Genomic DNA, 20647 nt, shown 5'->3' with positions numbered 1-20647 from the left:
GTCTGGTGGTGCAACTTGTGAGGAAAAAGTAGAAAGTATTCATGTTCTAGAAAGAGGGAACAAAAAATCCCCACCCCCACCCAGCTGATTCAAAATCCCCATGGGTCAAGTCCTCTTTTAATGACTGCTCAGTGCATCCAGGGTGATTCTGTGCCAACTGAAGCAACATCTGTAGCAGCTGGAAAAGTTGGTACTGATGCWGTTTGAGACAATAATCACAGCAATCAGTAAAGCAGAGATGGGCACAAAAAGGAGGTGCTGAGTAGGGGCTCTGTGTGCTGTAGCATCTCTATTATAATGGAAGGAGGCTGGTAAAGCCACCTGTGAAAATGCTGCTAAATTGACTCATGAGTCACTCATTTAGAGAGCTAAAACACACATTCAAGCCACGGCTTGACAATGTGGGTGTTGTGACAAATGCTCTTGCAAAGAGGAAGYCCTTGAAGAATTCTTCTCGGGTCATCTGAGTTCAGAGGATAGTTCAGCAGTTACACTGCAGAGGTGCYTGCTTGCTGAACTCATTACAGATTTTACAGTGGCATGATTTGCAATGTGATTCATGGCTGCTGTGTGCACTTGGACTACTTTTAAATGGATCATGTTAGTGCATTTTGTGCTACAGAAACCTATGGAGAATTTAAAATGTAAACTTTTTTAGATGTCCATGAATAAGTAAAAATTGAGAWAGGTGATTTTATTGCTAACTCATTTCTTTGTTATTTATACAAGAACTTCATAAACAGATACAGTAAAATAGCTGAAGATGCTCCAATGCTCCAAAGAGAGCCCTTCCTCCCTTCCTCCTTCCCTCCCTCTGGYTGCTGTTTTTCCTGGGAAATTAAATTTGAAGGTTATTGAATAGAAAAACAGATTATTCTCAACTACAAGTAAAGCACTTAATTGTAAACAATGGTAATTTTCTTTCTTGTTTTCCTGGCATTACTTTTATTGTACTTATTACCCTTTAAGCAAGAGTTTTGAAAACACATGAGCAAGAAGCATCAGSTTTTGTTTTGATTCTTCTGGGATTATAATCCTCTTTGTTTTCCTGTTTTTGAGGACAAGGAAGTGTTTATAACCTGGTRACCAGAACACTGAGCTGTCAGCTGGCCATTGGTTTATCCTGTGCATATTATTTCTCTGCATTTTCTTGTTTCTAGTCTGAAAATCAAAGTCCCTGGATATCAACTTGGGATAAAGGTGGAATAGTGTTATTTGGAATCAAATGTAACACTGTACAGAATACAGTGCAATGCAAAGATTGAACAGTGTATTACAGTCTTTCCACAAATAGGAAAGGGATTTTCCTGGTTGGTTTTTTTTTTTTTTTTTTTTTTTTTTTTTTTTTTTTTTTTTTTTTTTTTTTTTTTTTTTTTTAACATAAATTCTATTGCTAAATTATATTCAATGTGAATAAGTTCCAGGCAAAGGGATTTTCTACAAGTTTATCCAAATCTGTTTTAATACTAACTGTTCCCAAAGTTATTTCAAAAACTCTCCACATGTGATGAAGTATTTACCCAAGTTTCTTGTCAATGATKTGCTGCAGCATTTGACATTCATTACCTTCCTCTCTTTCCCAATTAACTGGTTCCCCGTGCCCACAACAGTTGTGAAGAAATAATAAAATTTAAACAAAAGCAGATGCTTACATGTTCTTTTGTGTTGTTGTTGTTTATGTTCAGGTGTCTGTATAGGAAGTTCATCTCAGCATATTGTCACTTTTGATGGGCTGAATTTTAAGCTGAATGGAAATTGCTCCTACACCTTGTTTCAAGACTTGGACCATGATGTTGAAGTCCTTCTCCATGAAGGGTCATGCAGAGCAGCACCCGGGATGAACTGCATGGACTCCATTGAAGTGAAGCATCGTGGAGTGGCAGTGCAGCTCTTCAGTGACATGGCAGTAAGCAAGCACCATGAATTCATCTTTGCATTGTCTGCTCATGCTGTAGAATTCAGTTTATGGGGACAAATTTRTTCCCTTTATCCAGTTTCAGCCAATTTTAAACGGCTCTTCTCCATTTCATGATACAGTTAATGTTCATGTAACGAGCCAGACACGTTTCTCCTCTTCTTGTCACCATTGTTATGGTGTGCCAGGGTCAAGAACATGGAATTTCGCATCATCTCCCTGACACTTCTGCCAGAAAGGCAGGATTACAGAYAGGACCTACTCATTCTGATTCTTCTCCTTTGGCAGAAGTCTTTTACACTATGGTTTTGTTTGGTCCATGGGAGAGCGCTCGGTTCCCCACGGTGGTGTGCCTGCCTGGCAGCTGAAGGTCTAGGGAGGTGGTTCTCACCTTGTGTGCAACTGGACCTCAGCTTTAGGATAAAGGGCAGCTTAGTATTCATTACATCTGTTTTATAGGCAGAGAATATTCAAACTCAACCCATTTTTCAGCCTCTGGGTGCTCAGACACATAGGAGCAGACTAACCTGCCAAAAGGATCTCTTCTGACTCATCTAGCAAAATAGAGTGGATCAAAACACCTGCACCAAGTTTGTGTCCATCACCATGGATGGTGATGGACAGCCTTGAGTTCGACTGAGGCAGCATTCAAACCTCACAGCATGAGGCTGTTAGTCTGTAAACACGTGATGCTAAAAGAATGCACTTCTACAGGAAAACATTGAAAGAGTTTTTCATATAATTCACAAAATGAAGGTCAAACACTTTGGCATGTTTTTAGACTCAATAGAAAKCTTCAACTGGTGAAATTGATTTTTATTTCCAGATTCAGTTGAATCTTCAGGTCTTTGTCGAATCAAAATGGTCTTCAACTGTAAAATTGGGTTGATTTGTAGCTACTTGCTAGAACTGATGTGATGACCTTGTCTTTTTATTTATTTTTTTTTTAACAGGTTACTGTTAATGGTGAAAGGGTTCATATGCCCTATTCTAGCAACTTGTTTGAAATCACTGCCTATGGAGAAATAATGCATGAAATCAAGTTTTCCCTTCTMGGACATAATCTCACATTTACTCCAAGAAACAATGAATTTATTCTTAARCTTAATTCAAAGAGCTTTTCTTCAGGAACAAAAGGGCTTTGTGGTAAGTTTGAAAGTTAGTAGTTTTAACAGCTTCCTAATTGGGCTTGAACTTCTATTTATTTCATTGCCATTTGTGTAACTCTAAATCTGTAAACTCTCTCGGTGAACAGGTCCCACACTCTTGGGAGAACATTGCAAAATTTGTGTAGGTTTATCTACTCTGACTGCCCATGCAACAGCTCACTGATGCCCAGTAATACCTTAGTAAGAAAAGGACAGACAGCTCTCTGGTTTTTCTTGCTTCAAGTTATCTTTTCAAGGAGATACGTGCTTTTTTTGGATGAAGGTTAGATTTTGTATTACAAATGCATATATGTGAGAAATATGCTTGCAGTGAAGGTGAAAAATTTGAGAGGCCAAGTGCTACCTGAATTAATTCTGTGGTACCCTCAGTGGTTTAATCTGTACAGAGATTGTACTTCTGTGCCATAACCTGTAACTCCTTTAGTAAGGAAATGAGAAAAAAGAGTCAGGGTGTTTGTGCTTCTATTGACAACAGCTGTAAGGAATATCATGAATTCCTTGAGCCGCCCTAACCAGTGTCATCTGTACCATGCCTGTTTTTTTCTAGGTATGCTTTACTTCTGATTATTCAGAGATTTTTCTTCCCCTTTTRCTCACCCTGCCAGGGCTGTGTGACCAGAACCACGTCAATGACTTCACGCTGCGCAATGGCTCTGTCACTACTGACAGAGATGTGTTTATCCACGACTGGACAGTGGCAGAGCTGGGCAAGGTCTGTGAAAGCCGCAAGGAGGACAAGTGCTCCGAGCGCATCCCCRGCCACTGCCGCCTCCTGCTCTCGGACCAGTTCATGGAGTGCCACAGCCTCATCTCCCCCAGCATGTTCTACGARGCCTGCTTGGAGAGCAGCTGCTACGAGGAGGAAGCCTGTGAGATGATCACTTCCTACGCTCACATCTGCAGGGAATACGGCGTCTGCGTGGACTGGAGAACACCYGAGCTTTGCCGTAAGGGTTTTACTCTGTGCTAAAACTGATACAGGAATTGTCCTCCTTTGTGACATCTCATCAGTGTCATATTAATTTTTTGAATGCTATGTAATAGGGCAGAAGTTCCAGATCAAGTTTATTGTACATGTTGTATTGCAGGTCTCATAACTGGTTTGCCATACACTAAGTTGAATATTATGAAAGAAGTGWTTCTTGTAAACTGCTAACTGGTAAAATTCCAGGCTAGAGGGAAAGAAAAGTACCTGACTGCAGCCACTGAACCATTGTGGGGCCAAGTTTGGGTTGAGAGCTTGCTAGGCTGTCTTAGCAGCAGATATAATTGCTTGGATACATCTTTGGAGTGCCTCAGGTGGACAGAGAAACTCATACTTTAGACTGGTGGAACTGCTTCCCAATGTGTCACTACTGTACCTGGCACAAAATAAGACTCTTCTTTGTAAAAAGTTTCACAAATTCCTCCAATTTCCATTAAAGCCRAAACTTAAGAAAATGTGGTTTTAAGTTTCTGCTACAGGGAAAAATAGGGAAATGGCATCTTTTTTGTGGTGTCATTTCTTGCCAGGACATGCAAGTTAGGTGGACTGAACCAGCTGTAATTTGCTTTGAAAATCTGGTTCTTCTTCTGCATGGGGTTTGCTTTGTCTTGGAGGTGTGAGAAAGCAGYGTAGCAGGATGTGAATCTTGCACATTACCCAGAACCCAACCAAGGCRAGCAAGACACCCATGCTAGTGCCAAACTTGGACAATTGTTGCTTCATATACCTACTCTCCTAAATTCTCATAGACAACTCATTCTGCTTTCCATTCCTGTTTTTTTTTCCTTTTGTTTTTTTTTGTTCCTGTTTGTCCTGAAAGCCCCATTAGGAGACTGACCTAAAGATTTGCCAAAAATGCAAGGTATCATTAAGTACAAATAAATAACTCTTGCAGTGGCTTATTCTACACCTTCTCTAGTTAACCTTTCTGCAGTGATGGTTGCAGCCCTTCGGGTATTCCCTCAGTGTACCTGGCTTAGTCAAGTGCTTTAGRTGTGTGTGTGTCGGCATTTTCTTTCCCAGCTGCCTTCTCATAGAGTGTCTCAATGTCCAGGTTGGTTTTCTCACCTTCTACCTCTCTAGTTGAGTTGTTTCTTGTTGTTTTGCTTTCTTTCCCTGGATACTTTTCAGAACTGGAGAACCAGTATCCTAAAAGCATGATTAAAAAAAATAAAAGGTGAAAACCAAATTTTTTTTTCATGTTTTAACCTCAGAGTGAAGGAATGATGGGGTAGTAAGTCAAGAATGTCAGTGTGAATTTGGTCTGAACCTCCAGTTAATGTTTGAAATATCTTTCCAGGCTCATGGGTTATTGCATACAGTGTATTTGGAATGTAGTCCTAGAAAGCAGGGGGAGAATATTGCCTACCATTTTTCAAATTCAGGGCCTCAGTCAGACTTTGCCAATTGTAATGTCCAAAGCTGGATGTCAGCAGATTACCTTAATAACTCTGTGCAGTTCTTAAATTCCTGTCTGGTTACACGACCTGTGCAAGGGCAGACAAAGAGTTGCTCATTTTAACACTAATTGCATAAAAATCTTAGGTGTCCCAACAATAACATCATCATGTTTCTTCCAGCAGRTGCCTGTGTGCAACTGCCAAAAATAAAATTGCCAGCATTTGATTTATCCAAATTACATRAATGACTAAATAGACAGTACAGATTGATCACTCTACCACAACATGGTTAATAACAGTGGCACAGTTCTGGATTACCTTGCTTCTCTCCTCCCARTCCACTGAATCCCTGTCATGTAGAATTTTCTGTTTTTATTTGGGGTTTTTTCATGCCTTATTGGATCATTCMAAGCAGTACAAGCCCTTCCTGATTGCTCTTCCTGGGTGGATGAATATACTCTGTGGAATTCAGRTATATTCAGCCAGAAAAAGAGAAGGCTTTGGGGTGACCCCACTGTGGCCTTGCAGTGCCTGAAGGGAGCCCACAGTAAAGATGGAGAGAGACTCCTGATAAGGGCCTGGAGTGACAGGACAAGGGGGAATGGCTTTGCACTGAAACCGAGGACGTTTCAATTGGATATTGGGAAAAAATTCTTTGCTGAGGCTGGTAAGGCCCTGGCACAGGTTGCCCAGAGAAGCTGTGGCTGCCCCATCCCTGGCAGTGTCCAAGGCCAGGCTGGATGGGGCTCTGAGCAACCTGGGATAGTGGAAGGTGTCCCTGCCGTGGCAGGAGTTGGAACAAGATGGTCTTTAAGGTCCCTTCCAACCAAAGCCATTCTATGATTCTATGAAATAATTGGCTTTAACATGRGAAGAGTTAATGTTAAAGACATTTCTGTCTCAGTTGGCTGCCAAGAAGGGTGAGTGTAGACAGGTCAGCTGATGAATATTTGTTTGTTTAGGAGCTCTGGATTTTTTTCAGTGTTTTTTGTCAGGGGACTGAAATAAAGTTTTATAAACCTTACAGCAGTCACAGAYTGGGAATTAGAAACACTTTTTCTAATTGAAGCTGTAGAGAAAAATAGGCTTAAGGGAATATACAGTATGGAAGCTGTGTCCATAGGTTTTTTGAATAGCTGTAGTCTTAATTTTGAGTTTGCTTTTAGAGACAATATCCTCAGATTTGTGAACACATAATTAAAAATGTTGTGTTGGCTTACAAGGCTTGATTCAGTTAATTCTGTTAATAAAGCAATTCAGTTATAAAGATGCAGAAATACAGCAGGTTCAGTTTTGAAGTACCAAAATGTTTTGTTTGTTAGCTTTCTTTAGTGTATGGGAACCCTGCAGCCTATGAAGTTAAAAAACCCAACCAAACAAAAAACAAACAAAAACCCCCCAGCAACAACAGCAAAATCCCAATCTTATTTCAGTGCTTTAGCTTGTCCTGGCTGTCTCTTAACTATGCACTGTTACCATACACATAAGGTTCTGAATTCTTAGGTCCATGTCCCAGCGTTGGAAACAAAATTAGACAAGCGCACCCTCGTCTAAACCACTGTATCATTATTTGGGTAAGTCATATGTTGCTGCTGATTCATGTGGCCTGAAAATGTGGTGTGCTGATTTCTGCTGCAAGGGACCAAATCCATTCATTGGATGATGGCTTTCTAAAACTGGAAGAATTCTACAGAAAACTTGAGTGGAAAGATTGATCTGCATTTCTTTTGAACTGTTTAGATWAAAGTGGTGTTTTTTTCTCTGTCTTGCTCAGCAATGAAATGTGCCCCATATCTGACGTATGATCATTGCCACAAAGCCTGCGTGAAGAGCTGTGAGAATAATACCAAAGAAAGTGTTTGCAAGGATTATCCCATGGAAGGCTGCTTCTGCCCAGAGGGAAAGGTGATTTTTGGTGACAGCTGTGTTAGTGAAGAAGTCTGCACTCAGTGTGTCAGTGAGGATGGCACAATCCATCAGGTAACTACATACACAGCAGCTCACCTCTGGCAGTGCTTGGAGTTCACACCTTTGCAAGTAAATCTGTTTTCCCTTTGGATCCTTTATTTTCTCTCTCACTTCCTCATAACCTGCTGGCTGTCAGCCCCATGTAGCTCCCCCAGTGTGAAATTGGCTGGGACTGGATATAAAGGTCGCAGCTGGGACAGTACAGATCTGGACAGGCATGACAATTCCATGTGGGGAGAGGTCTAGAGGAAAGAGACAGAGAGCAATGGTGTAAGTGAATATTTACCAAAATAAACATCTCCATTCACCAGACTTCTACTAGTAATGACAATTTAATCATAAATCTGCAACCTTTGCTTATAATGTGTTGTATTGTCTTTGCAAAGCTCACTGAAGTCCTCACAAGGGGCAGTGGAGGGACAGGCACCAAACTCCTCTCTGTGACCAGGGACAGGACCCAAGAAATGGCTGGAGCTGTGTCAGGGGAGGGTCAGGTTGGATATCAGGAAAAGGTTCTTCCCCCAGAGGGAGGTGGGCACTGAACAGGATCCCCAGGGAATGGGCACAGTCCCAAAGCTGCCAGAGCTCCAGGAGCGTTTGGACAACGCTCTCAGTGACAGGGTAGGATTGTTGGGGTATCTGTGCAGGGCCAGGAGCTGGACTCAGTGATCCCTGTGGGTCCCTTCCAACTCATGTGTGAACTATTTCCAGTTCTGGTGGGCAGCAGTGAGACCAACAGGCACTTGGGTCAGGATTTCCTTAACCCCTTTCTTTTCCTCTGCTGTTCATTCCTCTGTTCTTTTCTACCCTTGACTGTGTTTGATCTTATGGGGTTCTCAGTTCCAGTATTCACATAGACTGACTTAAAATATGTAACTGTCTCTGAGTATAGATGTAGTATGCTTAGATTTGTCTTTTTATTTTTCCTTCTTATCTTTTAAGCACTCAGCAGACTGTTAGTTTTAAACCATGCTTCAGAGTTTTCCAGATGACAGCATTTTTTTTTGTGGCATTCTGACCTACTCTACATGTTCTCGTCAGAATGTGAACTGGTTCTGAAAAGTAAAATGTCTCATAATCTTTCCACTCTTACCTCCCTATTCACATGTGCATTAAATGTTCATAGTTCTGTGCAGGTAACTACAGCTTTGATGTCAATTATTTCCTCTCTCATGGGAAGGAGCAGTGATGGAAAAATTATTCTCTTTAGTGGTGGTTTCTGAATGTACTGATTATCCCCAGGTAGCCACCACAGTGATGGTTTCAGTTCTAGAGTTGCTATAGTGCTTTTCCAGTCTTCAGCCCACTAGAGAGTCAAGTGATGACACTCTAAATATTCTTAATATAAAAAATATGCACTATTTATTTCTCTATGTTGAAGTCCTACTAATTTAGGAAAGCAGWCACTTCTCTGTATTTCCCAAAATAATGCTGTTTCCCTTATTACCACACAACATGCAATCATGGTATGTAGTTACACCAGTTCACTGTTACTCACAATAGCTGGCAATTGCATTTATATCTGAGCATTTTTCATGCTTAAAACAATGGTAATTCCTCATCCCATTTGTGCATTCTTTACATCTTTTGCTAAATTGGCACACTACAGTCATTTCAGAATTGTATCTCCTAGTTTCTTACTGTTAACACAGCAACTACCCAACCCTTYATAGATAAATCTCCATAAATCTTTTGATTTTCCAGGTTAACATTACTCACCCTCACCCACTCCCATCCCTAACATACCAGTGAACAGAACRTTGGATTTCTTTTTAACAACCTGTTGGGTTTTTTTCCTGCAGCACATGGAAACATGGATTCCTGACAATGAGCCCTGCAAGATGTGCACATGTCTCGATAACAAGAAAATAAACTGCACGGTCCGACCCTGCCCGACTCTCAAACGTAAATTCGTTTAGCTCTGTGATTGGATTTGAACTGATGTTTTGGTACCTGGTTTCCTAGTTCTTTCTCAAACTTGTTTTATGGTTGTTTTCTCCAGCTGTCCAATGTGGTCCGTGTGAAGTTGCTCGTCTGCGCAGGGGCCCTGGCCAGTGCTGCCCTGAGTACGAGTGTGGTAGGTTCTYATAAACTCTTGGAATCTTCCTGGTGTGTATTTTTGCCAGATATTCCTGAGGTATACAATCCCTTTTTGTTTTTATTATTTAATTCAGTGCTGCTTTTTTGAGATCACTGAATGATTGTACAATCATCCATGTGGAAAACCGAACAGCTCCTAAGGATGTGAGGTGCCATTCACTTCCAACTCTGTCCCTCTTTCTGTATAGATGAAGAAGTGAATGGAGCATTTTGTTTTTGTCTAAATGATATTAGAMTGGTTTGTTTTCTTTAAGTATCTATTTTTGCATGGTCTCTATTTGCCCATTCAATAACCTTAATCCCCATAACACAAGCTTGAACTCTTCCCTAAGCTATTTTGAAAACAAACTCTGACCTGTTGAACTCTAATGTACTTCATATTTTAAGRCAGCAATTGAGTATGAGTCTAATGGGATGTGCATGTCCTTTCTTGAGGACTAACCAGGCATGGTTTTAACTAYCCTCTGAAATTTCTGTTCTCAGTGTGTGACCTGGTTTCCTGTGATTTGCCTCCTGCCCCTGTCTGTGAGTTTGGCCTGCAGCTTGCCCTGACCAACCCYGGAGAATGTAGACCCAATTACACATGTGGTAAGATCGCTTTTCCTAGCAGGGAGTGGCACTGGATCACTGCATTTGAGCAACACTGACAACTTCCTTTAGGCATTATTTTTCCCCCAAAAGGTTTAATTTTGGCATCACTGGACATGTAATTGTTTCCCAGACTTGGCAGAAGTGTATCGTTGGCACTTTGAGTACATTTTCGAATTAAGGACAAGAAAAACACTTTACTCTTGGACATGCGTTCCCTGACCCTTATGTTTATTTTATAAATCTTGTTTGTGCATGAGACAACATTTTTTTGGCAGGGCAGGAACTTTTCTGAATTCCTGAACCCGAGCCTTTTATATCTGCCTTACTCCTCAGTCTTTAAGTAGACTATAACAGTTTGAGGTAGTGATTAATGCCTTACTGCCAGAGAACTGTCCTGTTCACTGGCAGCACTCTGAAAATTCATGAGCTTGACATGGTGCCYACCTTTTCCTGCCAGCCTGCAACAGGGAAATGTGCAGCTCCATCCCAAGGCTTTCCTGCCCATCGCATCGGACGCTGACCGTTGTCAAGACCGAGTGCTGTGATAAATATGAGTGCACCTGCAGCTGTAGGAACTCCACAGTGAGCTGCCCTCTGGGCTATCTCTCCCAGTCCCTCACCAATGACTGTGGCTGTGTGTCCACCACCTGCATTCCAGACCGGGTAAGGGAAGTGAAATGTCTTTTCGTGGATGAGAGTGTCTTTTCCACACGGAGTGGTATCAAGTGCCTGCTAGGTATGAATAARCCCCCAATGAGACTGCTAGAAAATAATGCCAGGGCATTTTCAATTYACATGTGCCTGAAAAAAATACACTATTACTTCATGCTGTTGCTTTTTTTATTACAATAATTAATTCTTATTTAACCAGTCCATTTTTGGTAACTTTGAGATAATATAAACAAAAAACATTTGAAACTTAATCGTCACTCAAACCTCAGGAATTTCAGAGGTGATTTTAAATTTGTTTTCTGATAACAGATGTACATACTTTAAGACCACTATATTAATACACATTCTTCCAATCCCATACTAAATTTATTGACATATTTGGTTCACCTTACACCTAAAATTCTTTGTGCTCATTGATTACCTTTGTCTCTGCCTGATAGGGTGTTGTATCTTATAAGAATGATATTACCTTTTTCCCATTTTTGTCAAATTAATACCTCACTCTGCTAAGGCCTCACTAGAATGTGTTTTTCTTATTTTGCCAACCTTTTATTAACTTGTTATGTTAACCCTTGAGGTAAAGTTGCTTAGAGGAGAAATTGGAGGGCAATGTAACTGTTTAATTAAAACCTTAACATAGGGTTACATTGTCTTGCAGCTCTGGAGATTTACCTTTTATTGTCCATTTCTAAGTAGYTCATGACCTTGCATAATTCATTTTATGTCTCTGGAACTTACTTGCTCTGTCTGTAAAACAARTGATGTTCTCCCTTTAATACCAAGCTGTAAAATTTACTATTGAAAAGTTCAGTGTAAGAGATGGCTCTGCTTTTGGGGTAGCTGTGATACCTTAAGGATGCAAGAGGATGAAAGCTTTTAGCTCCCAATAGGATCTCTTCAGATCAGGTGGTTTAGCTGGATGGAGTTTTACATGCAAGGCTCCTTCTAGAGGACTCAGTGTTTATTATCCCTAATTATTGTGTCACATTATACTTACAGGAAAACTGAGTCAGACCCTGGGCAACTCCACTGACTGCAGATAAAACTCTCCAATTTATTAGCTATAAAACAGTCGCTTTGTTTGCACTTATTTTTCCTTTCCTCAACAGTATGGCCCCAATCTTAAAACCTATAGCAATTCTAAGTGGTTCAAAATATTCCATAAAATTTGTGGTTGGTTTCGCACCTTAAAATGCAGCCTTTTGGAGCCAGCAGTATGCCCTGACAGCACCAGTTTGCTCTTTTATGTATTAATTATTCCTTTTAATAGGTGTGTGTGCACAACAACATAGTCTATCCTGTTGGGAAAACTTGGGAAGATGGATGTAGGGAATGCTCTTGCACTCGTATGAGGGATGATGTTACAGGACTGCAAATGATGGAGTGTCGTGACAAAGAATGTGACACTTTCTGCTCTCGGGTGAGTAACATTTGAACCAGTGCAGTAACCAGCAGAGCCCTGGTGGGCATCTGCTGTTCCCTTTTATTTAGAGAGAAACCAGAGAAAAATAGAAAAATAAGTGTTGTGGCAATGAATTATCTTGGCAACAAAATCTAAGAGCATTATTGACTTTATTTTTGGGTTATTGTTTTAGGATTGCGTCCTGCTGCCAAGAAAATTGGTGACAAATGTATTTTACACTTTGATAAAAGCAAAACTGCATCCTGAAGTGTCTGTCATTTACATCACTTGCACAATAAGTGTTCATGATGTCTGAAGTTCAGTTATGGCAGTGTTTAAGTTCATTGCAATAATTTATCAGTAATTTTTTATTCCAATAAAATATCCTTAATGCAGACTTAGAGTTCCTTGACATTGCAGCATCAAAAAAAAAAAAAATGGTTAAAAACACATAGAAAGACCTGATGGAAACAATACCAGTTCTTTTTTTTGGAATTTGTCATTTCTTCTGCTCCTTTAATGGTTATCAAGTTGTACAATCAAAACTGTTGGACTGTTGGACTACCTGGATAGCTCAGATTTTTTTCTCTTTTGCTTATTCTTGATTCAGTGGATATACATATCAAGGGCATCAGAGGTGCTGTTATCCAGTTTGAATTGACCTAAATCTTATTTTTCAGTTCAGATTAGACRGYAYTGAAAGTTGTATTGATATCAAATAYCTACTTTAATCATGGATCATTACTAAGATGGTATTTAGACTCTCTGCTGCTCCTGGTTATGAATTTCATTGCCAGGCGTTAAAGTTGTGCAGCATCATTTTTGACTGTATCATCTGACTTCTGTGAAAACTTGGAGTTTTTATATCTGGCTACATGAAAAAAACGAAAAAAAAAAAAACCCAAACCCCATAATGCATACTGGCTCCTTTCAGGTCCCTTCAAACCCAGGCCTTTCTGTGATTCTGTGATCTTTGTCAGTGCACCAGAGATGCAAAACACCTTCTCTGTAACACCTCTTTGCACTTTGGATGTCTCTATTCAAACCAACTTAATAATATTTGGGTCCTGCATCTGGGTTTTGCTTTTTTTCTGGGCACAAACAGCTCATGGATTTTCACTTCTCTTGAGTTTGCTGCACAAAAAGTTGCATCTGATACTTCAGATGTCTCATGCATGTATTTAGCAGATACAAGTAAAATAAAACCAAATACTCAAYAGCTCAAAGCTGGGTCAAGGTCTGGCATCACATTTTATGACATCATATGGAATACACTTCCATGTCAAAGTCCATTGATTATCAAGGCTTGCTAATGTGCCTCATATTGTGAGTCAGAGACAATGAAGGGAAGGAGCAGCTGGGAATTCCTCAGTAATTGTTTGACCAAAATAAATTTATGCTTATTTTTACTGGCATTTTTTACATGAACAATATTATCTGTTGACTGAACATGTTTGCTTCAACTCTTTTGTGAGATCAGCATTATACTTTACCCCTTGGAGACTGCCTAGCTATTGCATATAGAATATTTTATTTCTAATTAGATTATAACTGTTTGCTTTCTTGAATTTATATATCCCACTGTTTCAGTATTTGGCTGCTTGCTTCAGGAGATTAATATGTATTAAAAATTAAAATTTGGATTCCTGTTATTTCTGTGGGTTGGGTTTTTTTTTTAACCTGTTTTTCTGTATTTTTAAGTTTTTTTTTTTCTTTTAGTATCAGAGGGGCTGCTGTTCCACTTTTATGCTGCTTATTTGGTTTTCCATAGTTAAGTGTCAGACTTTGATAAGATACACTATCTCTAGTGTGGCATAGTAGTTTCATTTTGTTATCTCAATTTGTAGAATTTTTTTGGAAGGCCTTTTGCAGGTAAAATGCTGGCTTAAACTGTGTTGGACTTGGCAGTGCTGGGATGATGATCTTAAAGGGTTTTTCTAACCTAAATGAGTCTATGAAAAGATGAAATGATCAGTCAAAAATGATCCCCAAGGTTCAACTTGATGATCATAAAGGGTTTTTCTAACCTAAATGAGTCTATGAAAAATAAAATGATCAGGTCAAAAATGATCCCTGGATTAGATGTCTGAGCAACCTACCTCCTGCTTCTGCTTAAACACAGRGAAGTCAGATAGCTGTGTGTGCTCAGACTGAAACCTACCCTTGAATTCTTCGGAGTGGGAAGGGCAGTTGTGAATGCTGATTAACCTCCAAGATGCCACAAGAGCAATTTTTACCTTTAATTTGCTTTTGTAAAATACTATTATATATAAAAAGAGATTAAAAAAAATTTAAAAAAATCCTCATAATTCTAAATGTCCTTTTTCAAACTCTCCTTTTTATAAAATGCTGCCAACATTAAATGTTGATCCTTAAGGAAAAGGCTGGGATCAATGTCCTTGTTTGTCTCCTACTCTTGGGTCASTCAGTGCTTTTCTTTTCTCCTCCAGGGCTACAAGTATGTTGTGCCAGAAGGCGAGTGCTGTGGGAGATGCCAGAAAACTGCCTGTGAGGAGCAGCAGTTTTGGCCTCGGGGTGATGAAGATCCTCCTTTGCATGAGGTGAGGTGCCAATGGGATGGACACTTCCCCTCCTACTAAAATCCCCCTGGAATTATTTTGTGTTCCATGGAAGGAGGTGAAGATGATATCAGCTATTTCTTCTACACATAAAGCAGCCTTGAGAGACAATGTTTTGGGTGGCCCATGACCTACCCAGTCAATTCTGACATATGAATCCTCCCCACCCTTTTCTGGGTCAGATATTTTGTGTAAAATTACTCATTTCAGCCATGGTAGCATTAAAGAATGTTCATTGGATATGATGCCTCCCTGGTTGCCAGCTGTTTGTTTAACTTATCCCAGTTAAGTCGTGTTGCTCTGTGGCCAGCAGGCAGATGGGGTAGTGGGTTGCTTGATTTTCCACAGCCCTGTTGCAGTAGGGTATCCTGTTTGGTACACACTGAAATATCAGGAAATACTGGATTATTCTCCARTTGCCAAAGTTGTGGCTGCCCCAGCCTAGTAAGTGTTCCAGGCCAGGTTGGATGGGGTTCTGAGCACTCTGCTCTAGAGGAAGTTTGGGAGTTGGAATTGGATGATTTTTCAGATCCCTTCCAACCCAAGCCATGCTGTGATTCTGTGATTGCTGCATGTCTGATCAGACCACAGTAGTCCAGGGCATGCTTGTTTTCTGCTCAAAATAAGTTTATTCTTAACAACTTTAGATTCAAAGACCCACAGTGAAGTGAGTGCATGTAACAGTCATTTAAAATGCCCTGTGGATGCTCTGGAAATCTACCTGGATGTTTGTTTCTTTTCTTTTCTTCCCTACAGTTTTAATTCCTTTGTTCTATTCCTAACCCAACCATCCTTGGCAAGCTTCTGCTACACCCTGTAGCATTAAATTTCTTAATCCTTTGTAGAGTTCCGGATTCAACAAAGGCAAGAACAGTAAATGGAATATATTTAAAATAGCAGGCCTCTTCTCCATCTTCCCTCAGTGTCATTCTTCATACCATGYCTGAGTCTTTACCTACATCTCACATTCATATATTTAATATAAACTTTCTCATTTCTTCTTTTACAAAGGCAATCTGCTCCTGTCTTAAAGAAAAAGCTTGTTGAAGCATCATTTTGCAACCTTCTTTTTTTCTGGTTTTAACAAGGATGTTTCTTAAYGTGGATCAATATTCATCTCTGCTTCATCAAACAAGCCTTCAGTGGAACTATTTGAATGTCCCACTAATTTTTTTTTGTCCTAACAGTAATGGATATACTCTGCAGTCTCTCTCTTGCTATGTCCTCTCCCAAATCTTCTGACATTAGTGAAGAACCAAGTATTTAACCCACTAGGGGAAAGTGTTCCCTAATTTCTGAGCAAAAATGTTTGAATTGACTGCAGGTGGGGATCTGATCTTCAGTTTCACTATTCTGGAAGTGTATTCAGAGTGRTACAGTGGAGGAATAAAGCCACAAAGCAATGACCAGCTCCTCCCAGCACTCAAYTGTGGCAGCACCTTCCTCCTGGCCTGTGGTGATGTCTCTTCCCATAAATTGCACTTGAAGTTCCCACTTTGTCTGACCCATGGGTGATTGTAAGAAGAAAACTGCCAGCAGGATCTGGTCTTTTCTACATTTGCAAGTGTTCCAGGTTTAGGGCCAAAACCTCCTCTGGACTTAGCAGATCTGATTTGCAGTAGGTTCCAGCAGAAAGAGGGGCTGCTCAGCTACAGTGATATGCAGTGCAGCCAGTCACCAGGAGACAAATGCAGATTGAACTCCAGTTAGGAGTGCCTTTCTTTCCTCACCTGTTATTAGACCTGTCCCTTTATTTTCTACCTGAAGGATACTCCTGTAGTTCTTATTCTCTCCAAATACAGTGTGCTCTATAGGCTGATTGTCATGGCAAGGGTTTGTGGAGAGCTGTTGAGTGACACTGCTCCCGATGCAATAAATGTGCTTTTGCCAATCCAGCATCTGTCCAAGGTGGTCTTCCCTCTCTCCAGGGGCACAAATACTGCTGCCTGTGTTTAGTCCTCTCACAATTTCCCTGCAGGTTGGCACAGAGTGGCGATCCCCCTGGAACCGCTGCATTGTCAACRAGTGTGTCCGGGTGAACAATGAGGTTTTTGTGCAGCAAAAGAATGTTTCTTGCTCCCAAATGGATGTGCCAGACTGCCCAGAGGGAACGGAGSTGCGCTGTGACCAAGTGATAGACTGCTGTCCTTCCTGCAGATGTGGTAAGGTTTGGGGTGTGAAAAATGGGCTCATTCAAGCATAAGTATTTTCATGGAGTGATTTTCTGATTCTCAACAACACCTTTAAAAGTTTCTGGAAGCACTGCCCCACTTTGAAATGCTCTTGTGTAATTTAGACATTGAGTACCAAAGCATCTGCTGCTGCATCCAAGGTGCCATGGGCAGCCAGAGGTGGGGAGATTGTGCCCCTCTGCTCTGCTGAGCCCCCCCTGCAGAGCTGCATCCAGCCCTGGGCCCAGCACAGCAAGGACAGGGAGCTGCTGGAGCCAGTCCAGAGCAGGGACACCGAGGGGATCAGAGGGATGGAGCAGCTCTGCTGGGAGGAAAGGCTGAGAGAGTTGGGATTGTTCACCTGGAGAAGAGAAGGCTTTGGGGTGACCTCACTCTGGCCTTGCAGTGCCTGAAGGGAGCCCACAGGAAAGATGGAGAGAGAATCTTGATAAGGGCCTGGAGTGACAGGACAAAGGAGAATGGCTTCACACTGACAGAGAGCAGGGTTATATTGGATATTGGGAAGAAATTGTTCCTTGTGAGGGTGGTGAGGCCCTGGCACAGGTTGCCCAGAGAAGCTGTGGCTRCCCCATCCCTGGCAGTGTCCAAGGCCAGGTTGGATGGGGCTCTGAGCAACCTGAGATAGTGGAAGGTGTCCTTGTCCATGGCAGGGGAGTTGGAACTGATGAGCATTAAGGTTCCTTCCAACCCAAGCCTATGATTCTATGACTCCTAACATAGTCCTCTCTCAAAAGTTCAAAAGATGTGGATAATTTGCCTTAGTCTGGGAAGATTCACCAGAATGTTTAATTGACAAGTACATGTGCAACCACTGGATGGGGAGGTAGCAGTGAGAGAAGCAGAGGATAATGTGCAGAAAACCTGAGTGCATCTTCTGAAAATGTGAGGCTTTAACTGGAGGGCAAAGTTTATATTCTGCAATGTATTTGTTCAAAAATAGCTCAGACAGAGATATTGTTATGCGGCATCAAGTATAGCTCTGACAAATATTTGCATTTCAAGGTATAATGGAAGGGCTCAGTTATGCCTCTTTACAGTAAAACTGGACACAAATTTATTCAAGCTGGATCTGTAATAAGTCAAAAAAAGCATAGCTGTGATTGATTAAATCTTGGAACTGTCATTACAATGGTAATGCTAAATTGAATACTTTGTTCTTTTTCAGCCCCCCTGAATGGTTGTCCTTTGAATGGCACTGTTATTGGGGTAAGACACAAATTCCTTTTACTTGTTGAGATGGCAAGATATTGAAATATAATGATTGAGCTTTTGAAGAACACACACTTGTCCCACACAGAACACAGGGCAGCTTTTTTTCCAGACATAATCTCTACAAACTACACCTTGATGTAAAGKCAGTGCCAGGGGGCTCAGCATATGTATGTCCAGCTCCTGACTTTGCCATGGTCTTCCTATGTGATAATCAGTATCTCTGCCCAATGGAGACAGCAGTGCTTCCTTATCTTAGAAAGAGTGCATTTTGTAATGGTTTGCAGACTACCAAACACACAGGAAACACTCTGTGAGGGTTAATCTCCCAAATGATCCTTGCCCACTTTGGGGAAGCAAAACCTTCCCATATTCTGCTTAGAGGATAAGGCAGATTAAAGCAAGGATGGAGACTTGCTCCACCTGTGTGGAAGGAGAGGTATCCCTCCTTGGCTATTAGCAGGAACAGGAAAGCTGAGCTTCCTCCCTGTTTGACCCCTTTTCCCTTTCAAGATCCCTGCTGATATGCCCTGTGAGGAAATTTTTTCTCAACTGCGTATGTAATGGATAGATTAAGAGATGTTTAACCCAGCCCATGACAGTGGGAGTGATGGGAGTTAAGCATCTGATCTCATTTATGCTTGGAGATCTCTTATTTATCTTTGGAGAGCTCTGTCAATTGTCCATTGTTTCCCTAAATCCATATTCTGGCAGTACCTCTGGTGTCAAAGAGCTCCAAATATTCTCATCATCCCCCAGAGAAACAGGTTCTCTTTAGTCATTTAACCTAACTTTAACCTACTCATTCCTGCTTTGTCAACATGTCTTCCTTTTTCATTTACTTAAAGGTAAGTTTACTTAAATCTCTTTATATTTTAGTGGTGTGGCAGAGACAACATTTCTCCATCTATTTCTTGTGCTTTGTATATTTTTTTCATAGTCCTTGGCCATAAGTTTATCAGTTAGTTGAGCTAAAGCCATATCATCAAGCATCTATCATTCTATGTAGGGACAACTTCCCTGTAGATTTAAATCAAAGGAATAACTCTGCCTTTCTTGTCAGAACTGGTTTAAAAGTGRTTAATTCTGAAATAATCTACTTTCTTCTTGATCCCTCTACTTGTTTCCTCTATAGTATGTTGTCAAAACTAGTTGTGGCATCATATGAAGGCAATAKTTGTAGGGAATGTAAAGCAGGACAGTAATTAGCATCTCCTGCCACCTTCTGTTATATAGGATTATATCTATTATATGTGTTTGTGTATATATATTTTTTCTGTATTGCAAACTGAAGTTCTTTCCAGTTCTGTACTGTAATTTCATGACCAACAAATTATTTTCTCCTCCAACAAAATGTTTACCTGGTCTGCCAAGTTGAGTATCTTTTGTCTCTTCAAGAATTTMAAAAGATTTACAAATAATTTAAAATTAAACATAAGCAAATTTTGWGACAGAATATCTCGTTGAAGGCATAATGAGAAGAGTCTGTTTTGAAGACTTCAAAATAAAATGTCTCAACTTCTGCAATATTGAAAAAATTCCTAAAATTTCTTAAACTAGCTTCATTTAATGACTTGTAATAAGTTAATTTGCTGTAGGTCTGAAAGATTTTGAGCAGCTGGTGTCACTACAGCTTTGTCTTGTACTATTCTTTCCTTGAATGACTAATTCCAGAGTCCTGGTCAGGGAGGAAGATGTGGTGTCTGCAGAAGTTAACATTTCCTGAATTTCAAGCCCTTTATGTTGGGTCCTTTAAGATTAGGCTTCAAGTTTCATTTTATATCAAGGGAAAACTTTGCTGCATTAACTCCTTCACTGAATAGTTCCAAGTTTTGAGTATTTTCCTGCATTTCTGGTAATTGACTGTGCACTTAATCCTTTAACATTTTTGTCTTGTATCTGGTTACCAATAATACATTGCAGTAATTTGGTGTATTGCATCCACTCTGCTGTTCTTAACAATGCTACGGGCTTTAAATGCAAACTTCCAATCAGRTGGTTGTATTTACCAAAAGGATTATCTCTATCACTCCTGTGATAAAAGCCTTTTCTCCYAGTGAGTGGCATTTTTGGGATAGTGAACTGAATAGATTTGCTTTTATGCAGGCTATTTTGGTTGAACTAGCAGGTTGGGTTAGCAGGTGTTGACATTTCATAGCCAAGAAAACACATGATAGGTGTGTTATATGAAAGGAAAAAGCGGAATCAATCCATTATTTTGTTTGGTTCTGTTGTGCTAAGCAAATTTGGATCAAAGCAAAACCTTTCCCCAAAAGTTCRAGGCACTTGTGTGTGATGATTTAGTTTTAACACATCTCTAATAATCCCTGTGTTCCTGCCTGTCAMGTGATTTTCATATGAATTCAACTGTATCTATTTTGTATTTAACTGGAATGTTGGAACTATTAGAAGATTCCATGAGGAAATCAGTGATAGATAAAKCTGTGGCTTTGTAGACCCTTTCT

General features: G+C 40.4%; 1 protein-coding gene across 1 annotated transcript in view; it reads left to right on the top strand.

Moving 5' to 3' along the window:
- VWF (von Willebrand factor) overlaps positions 1-20647 on the top strand; it is a 117810-nt gene that overhangs the window by 83748 nt on the left and 13415 nt on the right. The window contains exons 35-46 of the mRNA XM_057385611.1: positions 1686-1906; positions 2869-3061; positions 3690-4031; positions 7244-7449; positions 9240-9342; positions 9440-9514; positions 10021-10125; positions 10586-10791; positions 12071-12220; positions 14653-14763; positions 16760-16943; positions 18139-18179. Of these exons, the coding sequence (XP_057241594.1) occupies positions 1686-1906; positions 2869-3061; positions 3690-4031; positions 7244-7449; positions 9240-9342; positions 9440-9514; positions 10021-10125; positions 10586-10791; positions 12071-12220; positions 14653-14763; positions 16760-16943; positions 18139-18179 (1937 nt within the window). The remainder of the gene's footprint in view (positions 1-1685; positions 1907-2868; positions 3062-3689; positions 4032-7243; positions 7450-9239; positions 9343-9439; positions 9515-10020; positions 10126-10585; positions 10792-12070; positions 12221-14652; positions 14764-16759; positions 16944-18138; positions 18180-20647) is intronic.

The sequence above is a fragment of the Malurus melanocephalus genome, unplaced genomic scaffold, assembly GCF_030028575.1.
Source record: "Malurus melanocephalus ecotype Western Australia unplaced genomic scaffold, MMel_1.1 scaffold_16, whole genome shotgun sequence".
Classification (NCBI taxonomy): Eukaryota; Metazoa; Chordata; class Aves; order Passeriformes; family Maluridae; genus Malurus; species Malurus melanocephalus.
This window is presented reverse-complemented; position numbering and strand designations above follow the sequence as displayed.